This window comes from Ambystoma mexicanum, chromosome 2p (assembly GCF_040938575.1).
Source record: "Ambystoma mexicanum isolate Mex_15411 chromosome 2p, UKY_AmexF1_1, whole genome shotgun sequence".
Taxonomy (NCBI): Eukaryota; Metazoa; Chordata; class Amphibia; order Caudata; family Ambystomatidae; genus Ambystoma; species Ambystoma mexicanum.
Genome location: NC_090923.1, coordinates 843,693,020 through 843,719,535, shown reverse-complemented (window position 1 = coordinate 843,719,535; position 26,516 = coordinate 843,693,020). Strand labels below are relative to the sequence as shown.

General features: G+C 46.8%; 1 protein-coding gene across 1 annotated transcript in view; it reads right to left on the bottom strand.

The window, feature by feature from the left end:
- Positions 1 to 26,516, bottom strand: part of DHX34 (DExH-box helicase 34) — a 1,224,470-nt gene that overhangs the window by 502,778 nt on the left and 695,176 nt on the right. The window contains exon 12 of the mRNA XM_069644554.1: positions 24,232 to 24,352. Within this exon, the coding sequence (XP_069500655.1) occupies positions 24,232 to 24,352 (121 nt within the window). The remainder of the gene's footprint in view (positions 1 to 24,231; positions 24,353 to 26,516) is intronic.

Below are 26,516 nucleotides of genomic sequence, written 5' to 3'. Positions count from 1 at the left end.
GCAAGAACCTCTCTGCAGTCGGCCGGTATGTCGTATCCTCCAAACTCTAACGCTGCAGGAGCCAGGCCTGCAAGTTCAGCGACTTCGGGTCGTGATGGAGGATGGCGCCTCCTTCCCTGGAGAGAAGATCCGCGTCCACTGGCAGCTTGATTGACGGGGATGCTTACAAGTCCAGAAGGTCCGGGAACCATATCTGCCTCGGCCATGCAGGTGCGACGAGGATCATCCTGCACCGTGACCTCTTGAGCTGGTTGATGAGCCGGATCAGCAATGGCAATGGAGGGAACGCGTATAGAAACAGGCCCTCCCAGGGGAACGAGAAAGCATCGCCCATGCTCCTCGGCTGGGGAAACCTGCTGGCGAACCTCCGGCACTTGGAGTTCGTCGCCGTCATGAACAGATCGATCTGGGGTGTGCCCCACCGTCGGAAGAGGCGGTGCACTAGATCCTGTCATAGTTCCCACTCGTGGCACGAGCGCAGCTCCCTGCTGAGTGAGTCGGCGATGGTGTTTTTTATCCCTGCCAGATGAAACGGGACCAGAAACATCCCTTGGGCGACGGCCCAATGCCACAGATCCTGCGCCTCCCTGGACAGGGCTGGGGACCTGGTTCCGCCCTGTTTCCTGATGTAGAACATGGTGGTGGTGTTGTCGGTGAAGATCCTCACCACCTTGCCCTTGAGGGACGGAAAGAAGGACCTGAGGGCCCAAAACACTGCACGGAGTTCCAGGACGTTGATATGGAGGGACTTCTCCGTCGGGAGCCAAAGGCCTCTCGCGTGCAGGTTTTCGGTGTGCGCTCCCCACCCTTCCAGGGAGGCATCCGTGGTCACTGTCTCCTGGTGGCCGGGGGTCTGGAAGTCCATGCCCGCCGTCAGATGCGCGCGGGTGCCCCACCACCGGATCGCTCGTCAGAAACTCTCGTCGAGTGTGATCCTCTCCTCGAAGCTGCCCGTCGTCTGGATCCAGCACACGTCCAGGAACTCCTGCAACGGGCGCATCCGGAGCCTGCACAGGGGGATGAGGTAAATGCAAGAAGACATCATTCCGAGGAGGGACTTGATGGACCTCACTCTGGCCGCGTCCGCAACCAGCATCCGCTGCCCTTGCCCAGAATGGCCCTCGTCCTTTCCAACGGATAGGCCAGAAGCGACACTGTGTCGAGCTTCGCTCCAAGAAACATTGTGTCTTGCGCGGGCACCAGGTGGGACTTGGCGTAGTTTATGGAGAATCCCAGGTCCGTGAGAAGTTGGACGGTCCTTGCCATGTGCTCCACGGCGAGCTCCTTCGTCTTCGCTCGGATGAGCCAGTCGTCCAGGTAGGGGTAGACGTGGATCCCCTCTCGGCGCAGCTGCGCCGGCACCGGTGCGAGGCACTTGGTGAACACCCTGGGTGCTGACCTCAGTCCGAAGGGAAGGGCTCTGAACTGATAGTGACGCCCTTGGACCACGAACCTGAGAAACTTTCGGTGTCCCTTTAGGATGGGAATATGGAAGTAGGCATCCTCCAAATCCAAAGACGACAGGAAATTGCCCTCCTCCAGCTGACCCAGGACGTGTTGGAGGGTGACCATCCGGAACTTCTGTGCCTTGATGAATTTGTTCAGTCGTCGTAGGTCCAGGATGGGACGCCATCATCCCGTCTTCTTCTTCACGAGGAAGTATCTTGAGTAAACTCCGGAGCCCCGAAGCCTCTTTGGGACGAGCTCGATGGCGCCCTTCCTGAGCATCGCCTTTACCTCCAAGAGAAGTTGAGGGACGTGATGTTCTTTCCTGGCCACAGGGGGGACGCGCGGGCACCTCTTTAGAAACTCGAGCGCGTGACCCTGGGCTAGGGCGTCCAGCACCCAACGGTCGGTGGAGATTGACTCCCACACGCTGACGAAGCTCGCCAGCCGGCCTCCCACTGGGGTGCTTCGGTGGGGGCCCGACCCCACGGCCGGTTCAGTCCTGCTTCGACGAGGCTTTGCCGCCTTGACCTCCTTGGCGACGACGGCGGGGTCCGCCTGACTTGCCTCGTCCCCTGTAAGCTTCTGTAACGCTCACCTGGTTCCCACGGAGGCGCGGCGTCGAAGGCGCAGAACTCTGAAGATGGACAGGAAGGGCCCCTCTATTCTGGCTTCCCTGGCTCGTTGGATACCCTCCTGTGCGTGAAAAGGGAGTATTACCAACTGTGGAACAATGCTCAAGCCTCCCACTCCCTTCCAACCCTCCACGATACCTCCTCCACGATTCCCCGTGAAGCCTCACCTTAGGGTTTGGAAGGATGAGCTCTCCATCCTGCTTCTGATGCAGGGGCGCGTTGAAACCCAGTTACTTCACTGGATTGAGGATTGATGGGAGTTCAGGTAAGCTTGACTGTTCAGGTAAGACGCTGTAAAAGTTCTGTTCAAAAGTTCAAGCTTAATAATAATGTTCGTTGTCTAATTGCAGCAAGCGCTAATGCTTATGTCTTTTTCCCCTTAGGGGTCGGGGTTCGGAGTGCCGGAGATATGGCGCCGACCCGAAGTGAAACAGTTCTGGATGAGCGCTCAGGAAATGTCTTTGCATTCGCTCATTCAATGTCTTTGTCTTTTTTCCCCATAGGGGCCGGGGTCCGGAGATGCCAGGAAGCGGCAGGACCCGAAATGCAGTGGGAATAATCCAACAGGTAAGACTTAAAAGGAAACTGAGCTTTCCTTATTCCTTTTCTCCCTCTCACCTTTGTTCTTGTCTTTTTTCCTCTAGGCGCCGGGGCGTAGCTGAATCCGGAAGATCGCTGCTGAAGATGGAAGCGCCTTGCAAAGGTGAGTAAAATGCAGCGCTGCAGCGATCGAAACAAAATGCCTTTAAAATGATGTCTTCCTTTTCAGGGCCGTTGGAGAAATGACTCCGGGATGCAGATTTAGCAGGTAAGGGCTTTTCTTCTCCTATTCTCTTCCTTTCTCCCCTTGCAGGTGTTCCAGGGTGCTGGTAGGCGTGGCTGAAGTCAGGATGCAGGAGCTGACACGGTGAGCGTCCAGCTGCTAGGTGCAGAACAACGCAAAGCACGTGTGGCTGTTCGGGTGGGGTTTAAATAGCCTTGGAAGAAGTTCCTGGTATGTATCCTTCCACCAATCAGGTATGTATCCTTCCCCGACCACACCCGGGTGGTGAAGTAGTCCTACAGGTAAAGTAGTCCCATTCAGGCCTCAAGTGGGCCTGGATGAAGCAGCAAGGTCTGCATCAGGTAAGTGTGCACCCAAGCACTTAAACACATATCCTCTTCTATGAGCCTGGCGCCTAAGGCGCCAGGACTGGGGTCCGCTATGAGCCTGGCGCCTAAGGCGCCAGGACTGAGTCCAAAGGGCCCCGACTTGGGCCCGCTGAGACTTCCCTGGGGAAAATGATGTCTGCCTCTGGGGTTGCTGGGCCCGGCCTGGCTCTTTGGAGGTAGGCATCATGACAGCTTCCTGCGACGACGAACGGGCCGCTTGACGGTAGGTGGAAAATCCGCCGTCGGAACCTTTGGAGGCACCCTGTTTGCCTCTGCCGCTCCGAAAGGGCGGCCGCCGTTGCTGGAGAACCCCAAGAGCCCGGGCCGTCTCCGTGTCTGCCTTGATGGCTTGAAGGGAATCGTCCACTGTTTTCCCAAACAGGTTGTTTGCGTCGAACGGCATGTCCAAGACTCTGGTCTGCACGTCCTGACGGAAGTCAGTAGCCTTGAGCCATCCATGCCGCCTAAGGCACACGCCGTTGCCCAACTGGCGAAATCCAGTGTCAGCGATGTCCTTCCTGCAAGATCTCTAGGGCCTCCGCCCTCTTGTCGTCCGGTAGGAAGTCCAGCAGGGGGGCCAGTTTGTACCACAACTCCCTGTCGTAGCGGGCTACGATAGCCAAGGCGTTGGCCGCCTTAATCGTCGTCGCTGCAGACGAGATGACCCTGCGTCCCATCGTATCCAATTTCTTTCCCTCGCCGTCCGGCGGGGAGGTCGACGTAGAGGCCGCCCCCCCCCGTGCTTTCTTCCTGGCCGCCGCGGATACGACCGAGTCCGGGGTCGGCTGTGCCCGAAGGCACAAGGGGGCCGCGTCTGGGACCCGGTACTTCTTCACGTACCGATCCCTTCTAGCCGGCGTCGTGGATGGGTTCTTGAGGAGGGCGAGGCCCTCATCCCTAATATCGTCCAGTAGAGGTACGGAGAGGACCGTCTTCCTCTTGGCCTCGCGCCGTTGATAAAGGAAACCTTCCTTCTTCTCTTCCGGGCAGAGCTGGAAAAGCTTGGATGCCCTGGCGATCATGGAGTGAAACGATCCAATCTCGTCGGGCGGGGAAGCCCGGGTGGGAGGTGACGACGGCAGATCCTCGTCGTAAACCTCGTCGTCCGTACCCGTCGCGGCCGTGTCAGTCCCCGTATCATCCCCACGAGTCGTGGACTGGGAGGAGGGCTGAACAGGGCGTGATGGCTGAAAAGGAGGTGGAGGATGAATCCTTCTTCTCTTAGGGGGAGGGCTCCCAGAAGGGCCTGGCTCCGGTCCCCCGTCGGGAGCGGTTCCTCCGCTGGTGGTAACAGCAGTCTCGTCCTTATCTCCGAGCATAAGGATTGTATAGCCAACAAAATGGCCGCCGAGTTGTCTATGGCACTGGTTGAGGGGATTCCGACGGCACCCTCGACGTTATCGTCGTCTCCCACGTCGGGATCCCTCCCGACGGGCTGGTCTTCTTCCACGCCAACGCCGTGGCTTAAGACTTCGATTAGCTCTTCCACAGAGGTTGAGGCCGAATTCACGACGACCTCCTGCCCCCCCTTTTTCTTCTCCGTCGGAGGTTTCACGGGGGTCCTGTCGATGGGCATAAAAGAGGACTCCCTCTGCGGTGGCAGGGAGACTCTGAGCCCCGAGGTCGCCACCACTGGTGTAGCCTCCACAGGCTGAGCCAGGGCCGCCGCGACTGTCTGGATAGAGGCCTTGGCCGGATGGATTAAGGCTTTCACCACCTTAGGTGCGCTCACCGCCTTCCCCTTGGGAGGAGGGTCACTGCCTCGCTCTCCCTCCGATGGGGCCTTCAAGCTCGACCGGGGCCTCTCCAGGAGCTTCGCCGGGTGCTCGGCCTTCCTCTTACCCGAACCAGAGCGTTGGCTCGCGGTTGATGGTGCCGGGGAGGATGCGCCCTGCCTGGCACCCGTAGAGCCCGACCGTTCGGCGCTCCCGGTGCCAGCGGACTCGCGGTGCTTGGCCTTGTGTTGGACCCCCGTCGCCGGGGCGTCCTCAAAGGTCTTAGAAGACCGCTCGGATTTCTTCTTCTCACCTGATGGGCTCTTCCCTTCCAGCCAGTTGGCGAGACGTTGATGGCGGTCCTTCATGGTCCGCTCCGACATATTGCCGCAAAACGCACAGTCCTTCTCCACGTGCGTCTTGTCCTCATGTAGGCAGTACAGACAAAAGGAGTGTTCGTCCTCCTTAAAGACATTCTGGAGCTGGCATCCAGGGCAGACCCTGAACAGCTTTCCGGGCGTCGAGCTTCCCTTCTCCTGGGCCATGTCCGAGATGGGCCTGAGAAACTTCTGGAGTCCTCCAAAAGCGTGGCTCGACGAAATCTTCACCCTTGAGGGGCGTAGACGAATCCGACACGGGTCCCCGTTGATCGGATGAAGAAACGGTGGAGCTTGAGGCTCTTTTGACCGAAAAATCGAAGTTTTTGAGAAAAAAAATGTGAAAAAATAGCACTAACGCTCGAGAGCAATAGCACGAGGATCCCAACACTTGAACGTGCAGTAAAAATCTGAAGATGGCTGCCAGAGGCGGGGCTTAGGTAGAGGGCAGTCATTGGCTGTGGTCAGTATGACGCAGAGATCAGTGATTGGTTACTACTACGAAAGACAGATCAGAAACGAAACTGATACTGGTTTTTTCTTTACCGAGGATTCCCAGCCTGACGACGGGGAATATTCATGAGCATGTGAATCCATGCCAGACCCCATGCTGGAGAAATTAAATATTATATGATGATTGGGCAAAGGGGGGCGAGAAGGAGAAAGGGGGGCCCGCATTGTCCATCGCCCATGAAGCTGGGAAATACCTTAGAAAAAGAAATAACAGACGGAAAAGGGAGGCGGGGAGGAGGAAGTGTGATGAGTATTATGGGTTAGGATTAGACAAAATGGAATATCCACGACACCCCCACCAGACAAATAAATGGTATGCAGACATGAGTGCAACGGCTAAGCAAACAACAAATGAGAGCTGTTATGTCTGCTCCCTCATTCCCCATGCTTCAGGTACACCCAAAGTATTGTTACCCAAAGAGTTGCCTATTGTCGATGCCCAGTGTCTCCTTCATCTCACGTTGTGCAGAATTAAGAACACCTTCCAGGCACATGAAGTAACTTTTAGAATGCTGCAGAACGAGAAAACCTGTTATCCAAAGACAGTAGGAGTGGTATGTCTGGAAGAGCCATTTTTTATAATACAAAGGACACTTTTTTCTGACAACAAGCGGAAGGACGAAGAAATAATGTGCAAGGCTGAAGCACTGAGGGGTGTGGCACCAGAGAAACTGCAATGGATAGAAGAAACATGCACACCAGTATGGAAGGAACACATCTCAAAACTGACTTGGGTAACGGCCATTGAAAAACCCTTCAAGCTGCAGAAGGAAATAAACTATGAACTGTTTAAGAGAGACGGGAAAACCTCCATGGGGGAAAACAAGAACTGTAACAAGTCCCTCACCATCCGAGATCTGAGAAAAGGGACAACGGCCCTAATGGACACCTATTGGGTATGTGGCAACCAGGCATACCTACACCTCCCACAATCATGGGGTGGCAGCTGCTCATTGGCCACCCTGCACTCCGCACTAATGGTAATCCCGGAAAGCCACATTGATGGGAGCAAGAAGACGCGAGGAAACACCCAACAGAGTTCAGCCCAGCCAACTGCAGAGTCACAAGTATATGTCCTGTCTTCCGGGAACAAGGAAGGGGTGCTGTCCCGAAACAAACGATCATCGAACTATATATCAAAGGCATCATCGGAATTGCTGGCACAGATCCCGGATAGATATCGATTATTCAGCTCTGCAGAAACGTTCTTCGCCTCACTCATCCCAAGTATCCAGGCGCGAGTAATGCAAAGTGGCTCCAAATCACACGTTGGGAGCTGATCCAGCTGGCAAATGACACTGAAGAAGGGTTTAACATAATAAAAGTGGAACTGAGAGCACTACGGCTAATGACCATGCAAAACAGTTATGTCTTGGACCTGTTGACAGCGATGGACGGAGGTGTTTGCCGAAAAATCGGAAGTGCCTGCTGCACTTTCGTACCTTCCGAAGACGCAGACAACGGCTCCCTGTCCCATGTGATCAAAGCAGTACATAACCTAGGAGAAAGAATGAGAATGGAAGGTGGAGCAGAAGAAAGCACGTGGTTCGACAATATCTTCTCCTGGGTTCCATCGTGGCTGGGAATGACTGTGAAATTCTTGATTCCGGCTGTAGTGTTCCTCCTTTTTATTTTTTGCCTGTGCCAGGTGGGTCTTCGATATTGTGCTAATGCAGTGCCGAATGGTGCAATGATGATGGTGACAATGGGCAACGCCCGCGGTACAATACAAGCTATGCAGGAAGTACAGGTACAAACAGGAACAGATGACATGGCGAGATATCAGCTAGTGCCTAGGTACCACTACAAGGATATAGTAGATAAATTGTGCCATACTACCATTAAAGAGCCCCGTATATTGGAATGGTACGAGGAGGTGTGGGTGGACTTGGAAGGGGAGAGCGGATGTATATACCTGACTTGTACCCCAGATGAATATGCCAGGAGAGGTGAGAGCCTGAGAAGGGTGTGCAGAGCATGGATGCCCATAAAAGGCACACCTCCATGGGATGACGCAATAATTGACGAGGAAGAGTGCAGGAGATTGGAGGATCTAAAAAATGTGTTACTTAAATAACGAAAGGGGGGAAATGTAGGGGAGGATTGGTCCAGAAGACCCCACTCCCCTGCATCTTTTCCCCCGGTGAGGCCCATGGCTCGTCAGGGGTCCCCTCCCTACCACCAGGGCCCAGGTGGTGGATGGGTCACCTGCCGAAGACATTGACCAAACCTGCTGAATTTAGCTAGGCCTCGGAAACCATTTTGTCTAATGAAGATGGTTTGAGCCCTGTGCACCGCAGCATGGCCCCCACCTTTGGAAAGTTTCAATTATCCCTGTGGCCACAGCTCTCTGGCAGATCCGCTGAGAGCCCGTTCCCACGAACAAGACGGACATGAGCTAGTGTTAGATACCAACACTGTAACATTTCACCTTCCGCAGTATATCGCTGTTCCAAGCATGACTCGGCCAGCAGGGCCTGGGTGGAAAAAGAACTGTAAAATGGTCCTCTGACAAAAGCAAAGTTCCCAAATACTAATGAGAAAACCACTTGTGATGAAAGTGTTCTCTTCACAACCTCTCTGACTAAAAAACCTGTAAAATGTATAAACATGGCAGAATGTGTGCTCATATGACATTAAGAATGAAGCACCCACATCCCCGCAGTTATGCGCAAATAGTAAAAGCGTCCCGGGGGTTTTCGTGTTATGTGTTTCGTTGAAAAGATTGCACCCCACGGTCCCGCGCCATAACCGAACTAATGCTGCTAGAGTGCAAAGAAAGACAAATGCACCATATGTGTGTGTGTCCAGGCCCACTATGTGCCGCCGCCGTCAGTCTCATTGGCGGGTTGTTTCTGCGTGCACCACCAACCTTACTACCACCTCACTTACCGCGCATGTATACGCATATAACAAAATGTTGTAGTTGTTAAAAACATAGTGTACAAGTAATGTGCTCGAATTGGCCATATGGATGGCACTAGCAATGTTAAAACGTGAGCTTTGGAAAGACTCAATGAGTATTGTATATTATTTGAATGTTTATGCTTCTTCCACCTAAAGCCGGCAACAAACGAGGAAAGTACCTTTGTGAGCACATGCAAGGCCATTCCCCCTTCCTCCCAGTGAAGCCTGCCTGCCAGACGAAAAAGCAGATGCCTGTGCCGCGCTGCTCCACCTCCCCCAACTCGGCTGGAGCCACTTCAAAGATTTGTAGTTCCCCCCCCGCAGCACCCAAGGCCACGGCCTGCCACCCGAATTATTTACAACCCAGCAGTAAACCCCGGTCTGAAAACACAGATCCAGAGGCACCCTTTCCTAGGCTCCACGACCCCCTGGCTCACCTTAGGTTAATGGCCCCTGTAAAATTAGGACACCTAATATTATGGCAAAACACATCCATAATGGCTTCTAACAAGACATGATGACATGGACCGCCTGTCCCATGCCCCGAGACCCAACCCCACGACTTACGATACCCGGTCAACAGGACGATGGTAACCATGTATTGATGAATCGCCAACAGACCGCGCTTTAGGTGCATTCCTCCTGTGTTGCATTAACCTGTAGACTAACCTATTGGAAGATTTACCAGAGAAGATAATATTGCAATGGTTGAATGACTGCGGTGTGCGTGGCCCTAGGGCAGAAAGTCAGGAAAGACATTCATCTCTGACACTGGCCACAGTTGGCACAACAACACCGCCCGGATGAACCCAGCTGACCTGCCAGGCCCAGCCCAACCCACGAGGGTAACCAGTGACGTCCTCCAGCCACGACAAACCACATTGCAGCAGCACCTATAGCTAGTCGTCGCCACCCTATCCCCACGAACTTGTGCCCCCTATAGTGTGTAGGTTCTTATGACGTTTTTTGTAAATATATACGCCTGTCTTTGCTATTGTCAGACAGAGCGCTCTCGGAGTTTGCAGAGTCCTTTGCATGCCCTATTTTGATTGATAAACTCCCATTTACGCTCACCCGCACTTTGTCTTGGCCCTATTCCCATCCTGGGAGAGTCCATTATTGTCTCTCATTGTGGGGAGGATCGTGCTAGCTGGGGACGCTCGCCTTCACTAGTCCACGGGGATCTGTCATCCAGGTGGCCAGGACACGGCCATCGCTATTGGATCCCGTTCCTGGGGGTGGACCTGGATAGCGGGTCCTTGGGGAGTGAGACACTGAGGGGTGAGACACGGTATCCCCCTTCTTTCAACACCTTTTCCGCATCCTACCATGTAGGATATTCCAAAACACTGCCCCCCCTTTCCGACACAAACATGTCGCACAACACGAAAGACAACGGACTAACACTAGAGCCGTTTACCTTACATGTCCCAGTACAAGGGTCAGGCAAAGTCAGGCAATTGACCAGAATCACAAACATCTGATGGCCCTTTCCCTTCCCCACAGGGATAAAAGGTGACGCACGAGAGTACAGGATGAGCAAGGCAGACCGCACGACTTGAAAGCTAACCCAGCACGGCAGTTGAAGAGGAGGCGAAAGACGGCGCACACCGAGATGGTGACAAGGAGAGAAGCAAACTTGACCTTTCCGATCAAGGCCCATGAAACCTCTGCAGACGGAAGCATAAGACTGCAAACAATAGCCAGCGTGAGTTGCCACAGGTGTCAGCGTTACACAAGACCCTCCTCTGCTGTTTACCAAGCTGGGGAGAGGTGCTTGTCTCAGAGGTACCAACCTTGACTCCAAAGAGATATAAAGCCAAGCGGTTCATCACAGCCGTTCAGTCGACGGGAGTCGATAAGAAACCAAAATGTGTTGAATGAAAAATAGCAAACGGCTAATTTGAACTTTGAAGTGTTTAAAGAAACAATTGATCAAAGAGGGGGGAGTACCACAGCAACAAAGGTGTCCGGCACCACGTTGGTGCTCATCCAGGAAACTCTGGGCGATTACCCGATGGTAGAGACTACTGTAAACATAAGACCTTGGTAAGAGGTGAAGAGAGGTCAAAGTGGTCATACAGAGGTCTTGTAAAATCCACTGTACCATCGAAAGTCTTTCTTTACCGACAGATGATTGTGAAAGTAAGGGAAATTAATCCTGCATGGTGAAATTTGTACATGAACAGTGCGTTGCAAAGGTTGGCAAGAGTGAACCCGGCAGAGGGACGCTAACAAGAAGGGACGAAGTCTGAAGTCCCATGAACAGTGTGTTGACAGGAATGAACCCGATGGAGGGATGTCCTCAGTGAATTGTTTGAAAGCCATTAAGGTTCGTGAGTGCAAGAAGGATTGTAAGAGCAGGGGAAGTGGATTGTCCCCCTTGGCATTAGGATCCGAACCCGGCATAGGGAGATCCAGGGGGTCGAAAGGCATCACCTCAACGTTCATTTGGAGAGGAACTTTATCTTTGTTTGCTTAACTAAATACATCAAGTAGAAGGCAAGAGACTTTGATTGAAAAGAGACTTAACCATTAAAGAACCTGATAGCTGGTAAGGAACGGTCGACTTGTGCTGGGAAGGCTAAGTGTGTGTTGTGCTCGGAGATCCACCTTGTCCCGTGCTCAAAACGTGGGGAAGGGAGACCCCTGGCAATCACATCGTAACTTATTATTTGCTAACACTTTTTTCTTTATTGAGCACCCGATCCCACACTTTTTCTATAATTAGTGGTAAGGATTTGGCAATAGTTTATTTTTTAGTATAGGCCTTTTTACTTTGACAAGACGCCACAAGGCCTGCCTTATTTTTCATTTGATGGTCAAAGCTTGCTTCCATCTTAGATTTAGGTTTAGATTAGACATTTTTCCACTCTGCATTTACAGTTTAATAAATACCCTTGAACTATGATCACTTGTGTCTGCCTTTACTGTTGCCACCATGAGTTCCTTACATAGTGTGTCAGCAGTGGGATGTGACTCAATTGAAACTAATTGGGGAACCATACAATTTAAAATGCTTCGTCAGAGGGTCTCTAGCCCTTCCATCGCCACCACAGAATCAATAGGGTTCGATATCTGTAGCAGCAGGGAAGCTATTATTACCCCTGGGAAAAGGGGAATGATTCCTACAGACTTGGTTTTGATACCTCCTCTGGGGTGTTGCATACGACTGGACCCAAAATCTGGCTTCGCGTGGACTCTGACTTTGGGAGCAATGGGAAGGTTCTCTTACAATACCATGACAAGATCCCTATTGGGGTACGTTGGGGAGATCGAATTGCCCAGGGAAGTTCAGAAAGAGCTCTATTTCCTCTATTTAAAGAAAGTGAACCAGATACAACAGAAAGCGGTAACTTAGGCTTTGAGTGAGCTGATAAATCGATTAACATCGAAGAAAGGAAGGGAGAAGAACCCAACATTTATCCCAACCTACCCTTGGCCCGGCGAAATGATCCAGCTCTCGCTGAAGCATTTTTAGAGGCAATTCCAGAAGAAAAAGGCCTAGAGAAGGGGAGTCCCTTTTTCATTCTAAAACATGGATTGCTTTACAGAACATAAACCTCCCCTGAAGGTATGGTAAAAACACAATTGGTAATACCCAAAAGCCACCGAAAGGTTGTACTGGAAATAGAGTATTCCCATCTTACCAGAGAGCATTTAAAACAATTAAAAACAAAGGCGCATATTAGTGAAAAGTTTTACTGGCCAGGTATCTACGCTGATATAAAAATGCTGAATCCTACAGGACCGCTTGGCCAGAGGAATGTTTGTTTGTTTTTTGGTGATACTTGCTTAACCGGCACTGCGAGCAGTGCGCGCTCTTGCCGCATCTAACTAACGCTTCCTGGAGGAGGCGGGCATTGTCACGATCACATGACTCATCACGTGACCTATCCACCGGCACTTAAACGAGGCATAACCACCCTTGCGGCGTTTAGCCCAGGACGCAGTAAGGGCTGGAGCCGCTGTTGTGCTGTTAGGCTGTGACCTGTGTACATGCACCGATCCCGTGAGTAATCCAGACGGGGGATGTAAGCTGCTGTGTTACCTACTTAATTATTACCAGTTATCAAGGTAAGGGGTGGAGAGTCGGACTCTGGCAGCTCCACAAGCTCTCGGGCGTTCCCTACCCTGATACTGAGCGTTTCCTCTGGTCCACGCTGTTTTATGGGAGTGGGATTATTTATTATTTTCAGATTTTTTTTCCTTTATGGAACCAATGACATATTTAATATAATATACGCACTTATATTACTTTGATTGTTTGTACAGCGATTTATATCCATTTGTATTTTATCCAAGAGTGCTTTTTAGGCAGTGTTTGATGCACTCTGAATTGCTTTCTGTGTCCAGTGCATTTTATAATTTTATGTTTGTTGTATTATAGACTGCATTTTATGTCATTTGGATAGGATACGATCCTATTCAATTGTGACGGTGGGGTGAATTCCCTCACTTACACATCTATTTCTGTATTTGTGCAGACACTAAGGCCAAGCCCCCTGTGGTTATAGGGGCACCTTTGTTTGTGTTTTTGTTGCTTACACTGGAGGTGTAATAACTCACCCTTCAACCCTCTTTTAACATTTTTTGTCTCCGACCTGCCCTGATTGGCCGCGCTTTTTCCCCTAGATAGTGCCTTAGACTGGTGAATAGGGGCGTCCAGCCTAAGCACAGTATTGTCTTGCTTGTTTTCACTGTAACATGAAACGTGGTATTAATTCACTTAAAACAGGGATGCCGTCAATAACAGATATGCACTGTATCAATGGTGCGCCCTCTCCTATTATAACGAAAAAACCTCGCTTGAGCGCCACTCCAAGTTCGAGCCTTACAAAACCAAAAATCAAATCTAAAACTGGTCAATTGTCACGCATGGACATTCGTCTTTTTCTTCATGAAACAAGCTTGGTGGGTAATACCGCCTTGACTAGCGGTTTGTCTGCTACAACACTTACTTGCCGTGCGGACGCTCCAAAGATTGCAGGCCCTGATGGTGTCTCACTTGTTCAATGCATTAAGCATGCTGTGGTGGTCGAAGATAAAATTGATCAGATTGTAAAACATGCGCCAGTGTCTTGTGCCGTGGTTACGTTTGCAAAGGAAAATGTATCTTTAACGGATAGCATTATCCTTAATAATGCACTTACTGGGACTGTCGCCCTACCTGTAAATGAATCAGGCACGCCCATTTCTATTTCAAATGAGCCTAAGATTTTGAATGGGCATTTGATTTCTTCTGTTGGGGTCTTGGCGGTCATTGATCTTGACTCAAATGCATCCTGTTTTTCTTTGCACACTATGTCTGATCATTTATCTAAGTCACCCATCTTATTTACAAATTTTAGTGCGGCTAATTTTGTTGAAAAATTATCATTTATTGCTCCAACCCCTAGAAAAATGAGGGCTCCTTGCTCTTCGGTCGAAGATTTACCTGATTCTCAAAATGTACATACTGGCATTGCTCTAACATCGATGAACACTGCAATTTTAGCTTTGGCCAAACTTTTTGAGGTTTTACTTAGCAAGAATGATGTACATTCTAATCAGCTTAACCAGATTCTATCTGGCCAACTGAATTTGTCTAATAAGCTTGATAGCTTGAGAAATCTAACCTGTCCCTTCAGCATTAAAAATTCAGTTGCATCTCAAACCTCTTGTCAAATTGACGCTGCCTCACAGCGCTATCAGTCAATTCCGTTGATTGTTAAACCCATCATTGACTTACCAACTATTGTAAATGTAGTCTCTGACAAAGAGCAAAAAAAGCAAAATGATGCACTATTTGGTGGCACAAATGCAAGTGTCCCTGATGTATCAGCTCAGTCGAGGCCAAATAAAGGTCTCGCTTCTAAAAAATCTAAAAATATAAAATCTGTTAGTAGACGGGTGGCCAACATTAAGTCTTTTGTAAAAAATATATACATTCCAGCAAGTACTACCGTCATGGCCTCTAAAGCAATAGCAAAAAAAAAAATACCTGCTTCAACCGCAAGCTAAGAAGGCTAAATCCGCAATTGTAGCTGCTTCTGCTGTCCCAGTTCATAGTCCTTTAAATGACTTAATAAATGTTGCTGCCGATATGCCTCGACAGCATGTAAATAAACGGTCCAATAAGAGTTTTTCCTCATCTATTGATACAGGAACATTGACCACCGCAGAGCGGCGAAAAAAATAAGGCAAGCTGTGGATGAGTACATGGCATCCAAAGCTATACCTAAGAAGTTGTCTTTTGCGCCATCTGAAATGGTCAAAACTTATGAACCAGCTGCTGCCATTGCTCAGCAGGTCCATTTAGCACCTTTACAGACTGATAAATCTAGTACCTTATCTGAAGGCGTGTCACAGGTTCACTTGCATAATAAGACACATGTGCCAACTTTAGCTCCTGTGGCTGTGAGCGACATGGAACAATTAATTCAATCTTCATTATTAAAGTTTTTCGCAACTGCTAATTCCGTTCAAGGAAAGGACCACAGTATGAATCACGTAATTTCAAAATCATTGCCTCATTCTTCATCTCAAAAACTGCAGATGGCAGTCACCAAACGATCTGCGATACACTACATATAAGCCTTATCCAGCAACTCAATATAATTAGAATCGTGCATCCGTTTTGGCAATTTTTAGCGAACTGCCCGAGCTGGATGATATCGGAACCATTGATATTGAGCAGGTATAATTTCGGGATCACTCAAAACGTTCCTCTGTTATCCTCTGGTTAAACACAAGGGTAGTGGTAAATGCTATTTGGGCGGTTAAGTCCCAGTTTATTGACCTTGGCTTCATTCTTGCTACTAATACTGATGTCCTTGATCTCCATCTAGAGAAACATCTTGATATCCAAACAACGCAATATGTGAATAAAAAACAACCGACTGTTTTATTCCCAGGAAATGGCATTCTTAAACACACTCAAGGCTAGCATACTGGCTCCTTAGCCTTGTCTCTGTCATTTCTTGGTTGGAATACTAGAGGCCATAGACATCTTTTGAATAACCAAGCCTTGCATTTGTTAGATTTTGATATTATTCTGTTACAGGAATCTTGGCTTACTTCCACGCCATCGGGGGATAACCTCGATCTGGGCCTGTCCCCTGCATTTGAGGGTTTAATGGGGTGCCCCTCTTCCGGATTATTAACTGATGTTAAACAATCTTCTACCTTAAACGTTAAACCTTGGTTTTCGCCACATCCTTTTCTGCAAATGACTAGAATTGTTGGTCCAAACTTCTCATGTTCTGTTATTAACCTATATTGGAACCCCGTTGGCATTTCTGAGGATAGGTTTCTGGAATCGGTGAACGAAGCCTTTAATATTATAATGTTGGATGGACAGTCAGATGCTATTATTTTGGAAGGTGATTTGAATCTGCAGTGTTTGGGCCCTTTTGGTAAAGCTGAAACTCAGCGACTTGCAAAGTGGACAAGCCTTGTTCATTCTAAAAACATGTTTATGTTAAATGGTTCGTTTGCTCAGGATATTCCTCCGAGATCCACCTGGTATCGTGCTCATAGTCAGGGAGTCATTGATTTCATTTATGTTAACGCAGGTATGTTAAATAAGGTCAAATCATTCAAAGTAATTCACACTGATGTCAGTGATCACAATGCGTTAAATGCCACTTGGTCACTCGATGCTAGCACTCCCCAGACACATCCTTTGAAACTTATGGGCGTATATAAAGTAAATACAGCTAGAAATCGTCTCGTTTGGACACAGTCATCCTTAGAAGCTTTTAAATCGTGTTATGTCAACAAGACGAAGTCTACATCTTACTGGGCTCACAATCAAGAGGTAGTGTATTCTGACTTAATGCAGTTATTTCAGCCCTCTTCAATTTTATATAAACAAAAGCACCCTCCTCACTTGCACTGCTTTGATCATGAACTTAGAGCCAGGAAAGCTGTGGTACGTACGGAATAAAGGCCAGTTGCTCACCTCCCTGATGACATACGATTTGCAGCCCTTGTCCGCATTAAAACTAGATATAGGAATTGGGTTACACATTATATCAAATTGATGGATGTACCATGCTTAAAGCTGTAGCTGACAAAAACTCAGCACAATCTTGGAATATCATCAATCGGGCAGTTGCGGGTACACAGGTTGCAGCCCAACTAAATGATGTATCTGAGGAGGCTTGGGTTCTGTATTATTCTAGGCTTTTTGCCCGTCCGAGCGATGTGGTAAATGCACTTGCGCTGGAGCCTCTGCCTAAATTTCATCTAACTTTTGATAAACATGACATCTTATACTTTATCAACAAGGCAAGTCACTCAAGAGCACCAGGTCCGGATGGGCTTTCAAATGCTCATATGAAGCAATTTCCGGAAATTTGGGCAGACATATTATATCTCCTCTTTCGTAATATCATCGCATCTCAGAAAATTCCTTCATCCTGGAGACAATCCATTTTAATCCCCATTAACAAGAAGGGCGACCGGGCAAATCCGGCTAGTTATAGGCCCATATCGCTACTGGATGTCCCGGGTAAAATCTTGTGTCTTCTTATTCTTAGAGAGCTGAATATTTGATCCAAAAATTGTTTTAAGCGTGATCCATTTCAATCCGGTTTTGTCAGTGGCCTTGGGACTCTTCCAAACATCATTACCATCAACATGTTGAAGGCTCAGTAGCTATACTTTATATTTTGCTTTTATTGATTTCCGGTCAGCTTTTGACTCAATAAACCGTAACCTTCTGTTTCAAAAGCTAATATTGTTAGACTACCCTCCGTGTTTGCTTGCATTAATTATTCAATTACATACAGAGACTACCATGCGAGTTAGATTATCCATAGACGGTCTTCTATCTTCTGTAATTTCTACTTTTGTGGGCCTTAAGCAAGGATGTATTCTAGCGTCAATATTGTTTAATTTGTTTATTTTGGATATGGGGTTCTCTTTTTTGGGCATTAAATCTGATGCCCCAGAATTAGGAGGTCAGCGCATACCGTGGTTATTATACGCTGATGACTTAGTTTTAATCTCTTAAACTCCCAATGGCCTTCAAATTCTGTTATCAGCACTCTCAGTATATGTAGAAAAAAGAGAAATCACAGATTATGGTATGTAAGCCGCAAAGAAAATCTAAATGTATCTCGTAATTGGTTTATTTGTCAACAATCTATGGAAGCTGTGCAAGAATATAAATACTTAGGCCTTCTCTTGCAAGATACTGCCATTGATGGTAAATATGCTGCCACCTTACAACAGAAACTCATGATGCTTATTTCACAGGCTAAATTGCTGCATTATAAATATGGGAAGTTTACATTAAAACATGTCCTATTTTATGAGCAGAAAGTAATCCCGATTCTTCTATATGGAGCAGAATCCAAACTATATGCTCATGATAAAATGTGGGACAAAATGGAGGCTGCTTTTTGGAAAAAGGTTTTACACCTACCAAATTGATCATCTATGCCCATTTTACGATTTGAATTAGGACTCACTTCACTATCCAGTAGAGTAAAATGGAGAATGTGCCTGTTTTTTCGGAAATGTCTATGTGGCATTGAAAATAACCATATTTTGAGTATTGTAGCACGGCATTTGTCTTGTGCAAATCATGTTTTCCTATTGAAATGGCGGAACTTAGTTCTTGACACGTTGGTGGAGGCTGACATTTCTTTACAGCTGCTGCTTGAAAACCCAGCTCGTGCCAAGACCAAGTATAATTATTGGGTTTGGATACAAAATTACACGTCCTGTTTAAAATATAAAGATTTTGACAGCAATAACTTCGTAAATAAGCATATTGGTCAAGTGGCAGGTTATTTACTGAAATGCCCGTCTCAGCATGTACGTAGCCAATTTTTGCGCCTGAGGCTAAATCTTTGGGCCACTCGAGAAATTTTGGTGAGGCGCAAAATCATTACTCCAGATTTAAATTTCTGTCGTTTTTGTAAATTACGTACTGAGAGGGAAACTTTACAGCATTTGATCATATCATGTTCAAATTTGAAACTAATTCGAGACACATTTTTTAGTGACTTGTTAAATCTCCATGTGGGTCGGGATGAAAATCAGGTATGGAGCATGTTATTCAATAGCTCAAGATTTGCAGTGATTAAGGCTCTTGTGCACTTTTTGGAACTGATCCTGCCTGCTGATAATAATTAAGGTGCAGGAATAGGTTGCGCTAAAGTTCTAGTATGTTTTATGTCTGTATATTTCTATATTGACTTGACTCTTTGCTTAGAAATGGAACTATTTTTTTTTTACTGCTTATATTATTTTAAAAGTTGACATTTGTAATTATGATTTGTTGGTAAATTTGAAAAGTTGACTTGCTCAGCTATATCAAATTAAATAAATAATAAAACATTCATGCAGACGTGCGAAATATGTCAAAAGACCAGCACGCACATCCCATCACCTACCCCTCTGAACCCATTGCTGATCAAAGAAATCCCCTTTTCAAGAATTGGTATGGACATAATTGGACCGCTTGAAACATCCAGATTAGGTAATAACTATGTCCTGGTGATCGTGGATTATGCAACGTGATATCCAGAGGCATTCCCAATGCAAAATACCACCCCCCAGCAGATCTTTAAACATCTTCTGCCGTGTTTCTCCAGGGTAGGTTTTCCCAAGGAAATACTAACGGACCAGGGCTCGAATTTTATGACTAAGCTTATGGCCCAAGTCAAAGAGCTACTCCACATTGCCACCTGGCCAACTTCTGTGTACCATCCCCATCGGGCTCGGTAGAAAGATTCAATAAAACCCTAAAACCAATTCTACGAAAACTGGTAGACAAGGACGGGAAAGACTGAGACCAAATGATCCCATGGGCACTATTTGCAGTGAAGAAAATCCCCAAGCCAAAAGATGTCCTGGACATGCTCTGGGAAACCTGGAAAGAACGAGAGAAGGTCCTTATTCCCATCTCGTAAACTGCCACCTGAATGCGAGAACATATGAAATTGGTATGAGACTTAATTTGTACTCATATGGAAAAAGCCCAGAGCCAACAAAAGACCACGTATGACAAGAAAGTGAATTTAAGATCATTCTAAATAGGACAGAAAGTACTAGTCCTCTTACCAATCTCAGAGAACAAGCTTGTCTCCAAATGGCACGGACCCTATGAGTTAGTAGAACGAACATCAACCTGTACTTATAGAGTAGCCCAACTGGATAGAAAATAGAAAATCCAATTATAGCATGCAAACCTATTGAAAGAGTGGAAAGAGAATCCGTCAGCCATCCATACCAAAGTACTAGCCTGTCTGGTTCCTGAAGACAAAGATAACTTTGATTTAATTCCTTCCGAGTTATCTACTCAACACAGACAAGATATAAAAGATGTAGTATTTTCAGTTCCTGATGTATTATCAGAAAAACCAGGAAGAGTAAAAGGTACATACCACTATATTAGAACACCTAAAGGTAAAGTGGTACACTTAAAACCATATCGAATCCCGGAAGCCCGTAAACAGTGATCGAGGAAGTCAACAAAATGTTGAAAGCCAACATTATTGAGCCCTCATCAAGTCTGTGTATCTCTACTATCGTGTTGGTCACTAAACCCGACCATTCCTGGAGATTCTGTATAGACTTCCGGCAAGTTAATGCCATGTCAGATTTCGATGCCTAGACCACGCCACACATCGGTGATCTAATTGATAAACTCCGAGCAGCCACCTTTCAATCAAACTAAGGGGTACTGGCAAGTTCCTGTATATGGACCACATAAGGAAAAGACTGGTTTTCAACACTGCTAGGATTATTCCAAATTAGAGTCAGCCTTTTCGGTCTGCACAGTGCACCGGCGACTTTCCCATGCCTCATGGATCAAATCCTACAACCCTTTTCTGATTTCTGTGGTAAATTTATAGTAAAACTTGGGAGGACTATCTCTTCCATTTTTATACCATGAAAGTTCTCAGAATCACTGGCCTAACTGCTAATCCAGCTAAGAGCAGATTGGCCCAATTAGGCGTAAAATATCTTGCCTTTTTCGTAGGAAACAGGAATGTACAACATGTAAGGAATTTATGGTGGCAACAATAAAAACAGACACAAGTGATCCCAGTTCAAGGGTGTTTTCTAAACTGTAAATGCAGGGTGGAAAAACGCCTAACCTAAACCTATGCATAAGATGGGAGCAAGCTTCAACCATCAAATGAAAAATAAGGCAGTCCTTGTGGCGTCTTGTCAAAGAAAAAAGGCCAATACTAAAGAAAACTATTGCCAAATCCTTACAACTAATTACAGAAAGAGTGTGGGATAGGGTTTTCAATAAAGAAAGAAATGTTCACAAATAATAAGTCAGGATGCGATTGCCAGGGGTCTCCCTTCCCCATGTTTTTTAGCACAGGACAAGGTGGGACCTTGGAGCATAGCACACGATCGAACTTTCCCAGTAGAAGCCGACAGTTCTGTTCCAGTTTCTTCGATGGTTAAGTCTCTTTTCAATAAAAAAATCTTTTGTCTTTGAGGGCCTGATGTATTCAACAACAACAAATAAAGAGTTCTTTCCAAATGGACTTTGGGTGAGGATTTATCACCTGGATCCTCCTCGGCTTGGTTATCAGCAGGGGAGGGTCACGTGTACCATAGACATCTCCTGCATCACACACTGGCTATTGTTTGCAGTTTTATGATTCCTTCTGTGGAGGATTCACGGGCCGTGGTTGGAAAGGTCAAGGTTGCTTCTCTCCTTGGCAGCCCCTCGGTTTGCACCGTCTTTCTCCTCCTCTTGAACTGCTGTGCTGAGTTAGCTTTCACATCGAGCGGTCTGCCTTGCTCGTCCTGGGCTCTTGTGCGCCACCTTTTATCCCTGCGGGGAAGGGAAAGGGTCGTTGGGTGAGCATGATTCTGGTCAATTGACTGACTTTGCCCGACCCTTGTATTGGGACATGTCAGGTAAACAGCTCTGATGTTAGTCCGTTGTCTTTCGTGTTGTGTGAATTTGTTTGTGTCGGAAAAGAGAGGGGGGGGAGTGCTTTAAAATATCCTATGTGATAGGATAGGGAAAAGGTGTTGAAAGAAGGGGGATACCACATTTCACCCGCCAGTGTCCCACTCCCACTCCCCAAGGACCCCCCCATCCAGGTGAGCCTCCTTCACTGATCCACCCCCAGGAACTGGATCCAATAGTGATACCTGTGTCCTGGACACCTGGATGACAGATCCCCAGGGACATAATTCAAGAACACATATTTTAACTACAGTGTAGTTTAATCCAGTAGATTTTTCAGCAGTAGAGTGTGCGGGGGAAGGGAGAGTTCATAGATTGGACTCTTATGTTTGCTAGCAGACTCTTTTAAAGCATGTTTGACTCTTTTCAATGGTCCAAACTGCGTTTACCAGGTTTGGCCCAGGACAGTGGCCAATGCCTAAAATGGCCATGCCACGAGGTCTTTTGTTCTGTGCTTTGGCCATTTTGCACCTTCGACTTCCCCAGGTCGAGCAGACCCGTGAAATTCCTTATTTGGTCATGCAGACCCGACACAAACCAAAGCTTTTGAGGGCTTCTGCATGCCTTGTTCCAATACACATCCAGGATGCAAGGATGTTTGGTGTTCTGGAATGTTTGGACCACCGTGGTCCGTGACTGGTCCACGTCTGGAATGGTTGAATGTGAGCAGATCTATTGGTTTCTATTTGTTTCTGTGTGAATGAGATTCTGGATAAGAAAAGGCACTAGAGACCTATTCCAGGTCAATTTTATGACTTCACACCAAACTTAGTAAAGGAGCCAAGCATCCTGAACTGAAGAAACAGATCATTGGAAATTCTAGTGACCCTCTGGAAGGTTTGGCACCCTGACCCCGCTGTTGTCCCGTCAGAGCCCCAGCTTCTGACCGATCATAGAAGGCCTGCAAGGACGCTTCAACTCGTTGGAATAGTGGGACTAACTACTCTCAGCACCTCCTGCTTAACCTGCGAACGAGCCCCTTCCGAAGTGTTCCTGAACCGCCCAGTGAACTGACCAGCTTGTATGGGACCTTTGCCTTGGAACCTCCGCCGTCTTGAGTTACGACTTGAGACTTTGGGAACTGTAAACTCTTGGTAGAAAGCACTCTCCTGCTGAGTTTCATACACCTAGCATTCCTAGGTCTGCAATTAGGAGAGTCTGCCTGAACCCGAGCCTACGATGTGTGTCGCCCTGCTGAGTTACAAGCTTTGTGGGTGCCTTGCTGCTGTGCCATCCTGTGCCCTAAGTTGAGCTGCAGTGGAACTAGCCGATCCAAGCAGAGAAAACGCCACTGTCCCCCCACAGACTGAGGTCCTGAAGCCAGAGAGACGCACAACTGCAGGACTCGAACCTGCGAGCAAACTGGACTTGACTAGCGAAGTTTGGTTCGGACTATGCCGAGGGTCAGTGAGTACTTGCAACACTTACCGGTGGCCCCTGGCTCATCCATAGACCTTTATGCACAAGTGTCCCCCAAGGGCCACTCTCCTTCGTTAGGGTAGCCTGTGCTACCATCCTATTCCCAATTCCTGTAAATTGCTTTGCCCTCTTGTGGAGACCCTCCTTGAATAGTGGAACTTTATTCTTCATCACCTCACCCACCTTCCTGAGCCACTACAGCCCCTTGAAGAGACCTGTTTTGTACTTTAACGCACAACCTAGTGCTGCCACGCTCAAAGTACTTTTGAGCACAAGGCACCACACTTTGTAGGGATTGGACTGCCTATTAGTTAGGGATTGAGTTGCTGAAGAACTGCCTAAAGTATATTTGCACCGTCTGACCCACTTCTGTTGCAGGATGTGGACCTCTACTTGTTTAATATAACTTCAGGCCAATAGTTACAGAAAATATGTTTCCTAGTATAAGTGTTGTGTTAGTATTGCTGTAGTTTTATCTTGTGTTTTACTTAAAAAGGCCTTTAATAAATGTATATGTATTTTTGATATACACACCTGACAGAGTAATTTGTGGTGTTTACTGTGTGTGCTCATTGTGGACTTTCGATGACCCTCACCCCTCCTGAGACCTAGTCTTAACCGCCGCAAATTCTAACTTGATTGTTCTGGCTTGTCCAGAAGGTTACCCTGTTCCAAGAAACTAGGCTGGACTTCTGAATCTCTGCCCACCAGGTCAGAGTTCAGAAATCCATCTTAACAAGCGCGTTATAAATAACCAATTATAAAATAAAAATTACAAGGGGGAGGGCACTTACATGTTGTTATTGATTGTTGGTGAATTGGAAAACTCGAGTTCAAGAGGGTGCATTGAAATAACACAAACTAAGAAAACTGTTCTGCTAGGTGAGACAAATGTGTATGAAAAGACAGTACACTTGTGAAGCGGTTCCGTCTAAAATCTGAATACATCTGCAATACTGGAAGGAATTTATAATATCGGTTTGGCTGAATCATACCCAAATGCAAGAACATTTTCTGATATTAGTCAATACAAACATTTCAGGAATAGCTGTTTTGAATAATGTGTGCAGTGGCATTTTTTACATGACTATGTAGAGCACCAGCTCCTGTTGGTCTGTTCTCAGTACCTTGTTTGCTGCCAACGGACGAGTCCCCGTCTTCGTTCTCAACCTGGAGCAGTTCTGGATTACTGGCAAAAACGCTAGTTGGATGCATAATTATGCCCTGCTTATTTTTTGTGTGAAAAACCTGAAACAAATTAAAGCAATATTTTTATTAAAAAATGCATCTAGCCGTTCATTCAACCAACCAAAAATAAACAAAGAAGGTATTACACAATAGGTTATGGTGCCCAGATAAAGATAAATACCTTTTGTTGCTAGGGAAAGATGCTTAAGTACACCGATTATGGCATCCTTTATTTAGCAACTTTCTTCCTCAAAACGTGAACCATCATGGCCGACTATAAGACTCATTAAAACAAGACTGCACAAGTGCAAGGGCAATTTTTCATGACATCAGTGCAAAACGCTTATTCACTCAATGTATTTTTGTACATTCTAAATTAGCACTGTGGCAAACATTGCCCAGATGCAAACATGCCTTAAAAGAATACATTATTTTGCAATAGGGTGATTTATCCCCTATTTCTGATATAGTGCAAAATTGCACTTGCAGCAGCCCCACATTTCTGTGATAGGGCCCCTGGAGTCAAAGGGGATCATGTTCGACCCTATGTTAATTGCATGGAGGAGGCCGTTATGAAAAGGTCCCCATCGTGCAGCATTTCCTCATTTCCACTAAGTGGTGGAAATGTTGGGAGTATAACATAGGCAAAATTGTCTTTTCCCTTCACTTTACCACAACGCTAGTAGAAAAGTGTAAATGCTGCCTGCAAATTATCATGAAGCATTTACAATGGATTCCTATGGAATGCACTTGCTTTTAACATAAGGTAATTTCTTTTGGATTCGGTAGGAATTGTAAGGGTGTAGAAGCAAGGGACCAATACAAGGGTGGCATTTTGATTGATAAAACATTTATTCAACTTAAGAAGGGTTGGGGAAATGCCTCACTAGGTCTAACACTAAGAGGGGATTCCCTGTCTCAACAAAATGTTCTAATGGGTCGGTCAGGATGTCCAAAAGCAAAAAAGTCACTGTTGTGTCAAAAAACTTATCTCTAGCCCTCACACTAATAACTCAAATTAAAGTGCAAGGGGGGTGTTATTCTTAGTAGTTCAATAGTTTCGCTGTAGCTCAAAACACAAAAGTTCTCAAAAGATGCAAAACAACTCCAAAAAGACAGACAACCTTGGTCCTACAGGCTGCCGGCTCCTGGTGTTGCCAAGAGAGGGTTTCCTTCCTCTTGGCAGGTGATAATGTCCACTTTCCTACAAGGGGCTTTGTTTCTCTGTCCCTTGATTCCTCTTCCCGCTTCAAGGCTTTTCTTAATAACACAGTTCAAGAGAGTATGTCCCTTGTAAGGAAGGCATTGTATCAACAGTAAGACAGACACAAGCGACCACAGTTCAAGTGTGTTTATTGAACTTCAAAGGGTTGGATGAACCCTTTGAAGTTCTAACCCTAAATCTAAGGATGGGAGCAGCTACAACCATCAAATAATAATAACGCAGTGGTGTGTTGTCAAAATAAAAAGGGCCTACACTAATAAACTTATTACCAATCCATACCTCTAAATACAAATAGTGTGGGAAACAGTATTACGAAAAAGAAAGACATGTTCACAAAATGATATGTCAGGATGTTCAGACCATTGGCCTCCCTTGCCCACATTTTCAGCACAGGGCAAGGCAGCACACTCGAGCTTAGCACACACTTTGGCTTCTCCAGCACAAGGATACTGTTCAGAACAAACACCAGGGCCCCCTGGAAAATCTCTTATACGTAGAATACCTTGGAATGCAAAATAATATTTAAAGTTCGCTTCTCCTTCAGGTTTACACAATATCCTTCCCCAACCTTCTTACTTTCAGATTCACTTTGCTTTACTGTCAGAGACTTTCAAAACTATATGGCTTTGCCTTTGCTTTAATCCCATACATGACCACTCAGACACTGCTGCATTCTGGTACTTGTATTTCTTAAGATCAATTCCTTCTACTTTACATTCAGTTCTGTTTCAAACAAGCCTTCTTGGGGATTCTATTCACCTTTTCTCTACTTAGTGATTTCTGTGTTTTGGCTTTTAGTTTTTTTGCTTTTCACGGTTCACATCACTTCCCTTCGCTTCAGGGACATTCCTTTCATATTACAGAGACTTCCGATATAGCGTTTACTCACACGGGGCCACTCTGTTACTTTGGCTTTTCTAATCTTTCAGGTATCACTTTCTTGGGTGATTCACGGTTCACCCCGGATCCCCCTCAGCCGGGCTCAGATCCTCTTAACAC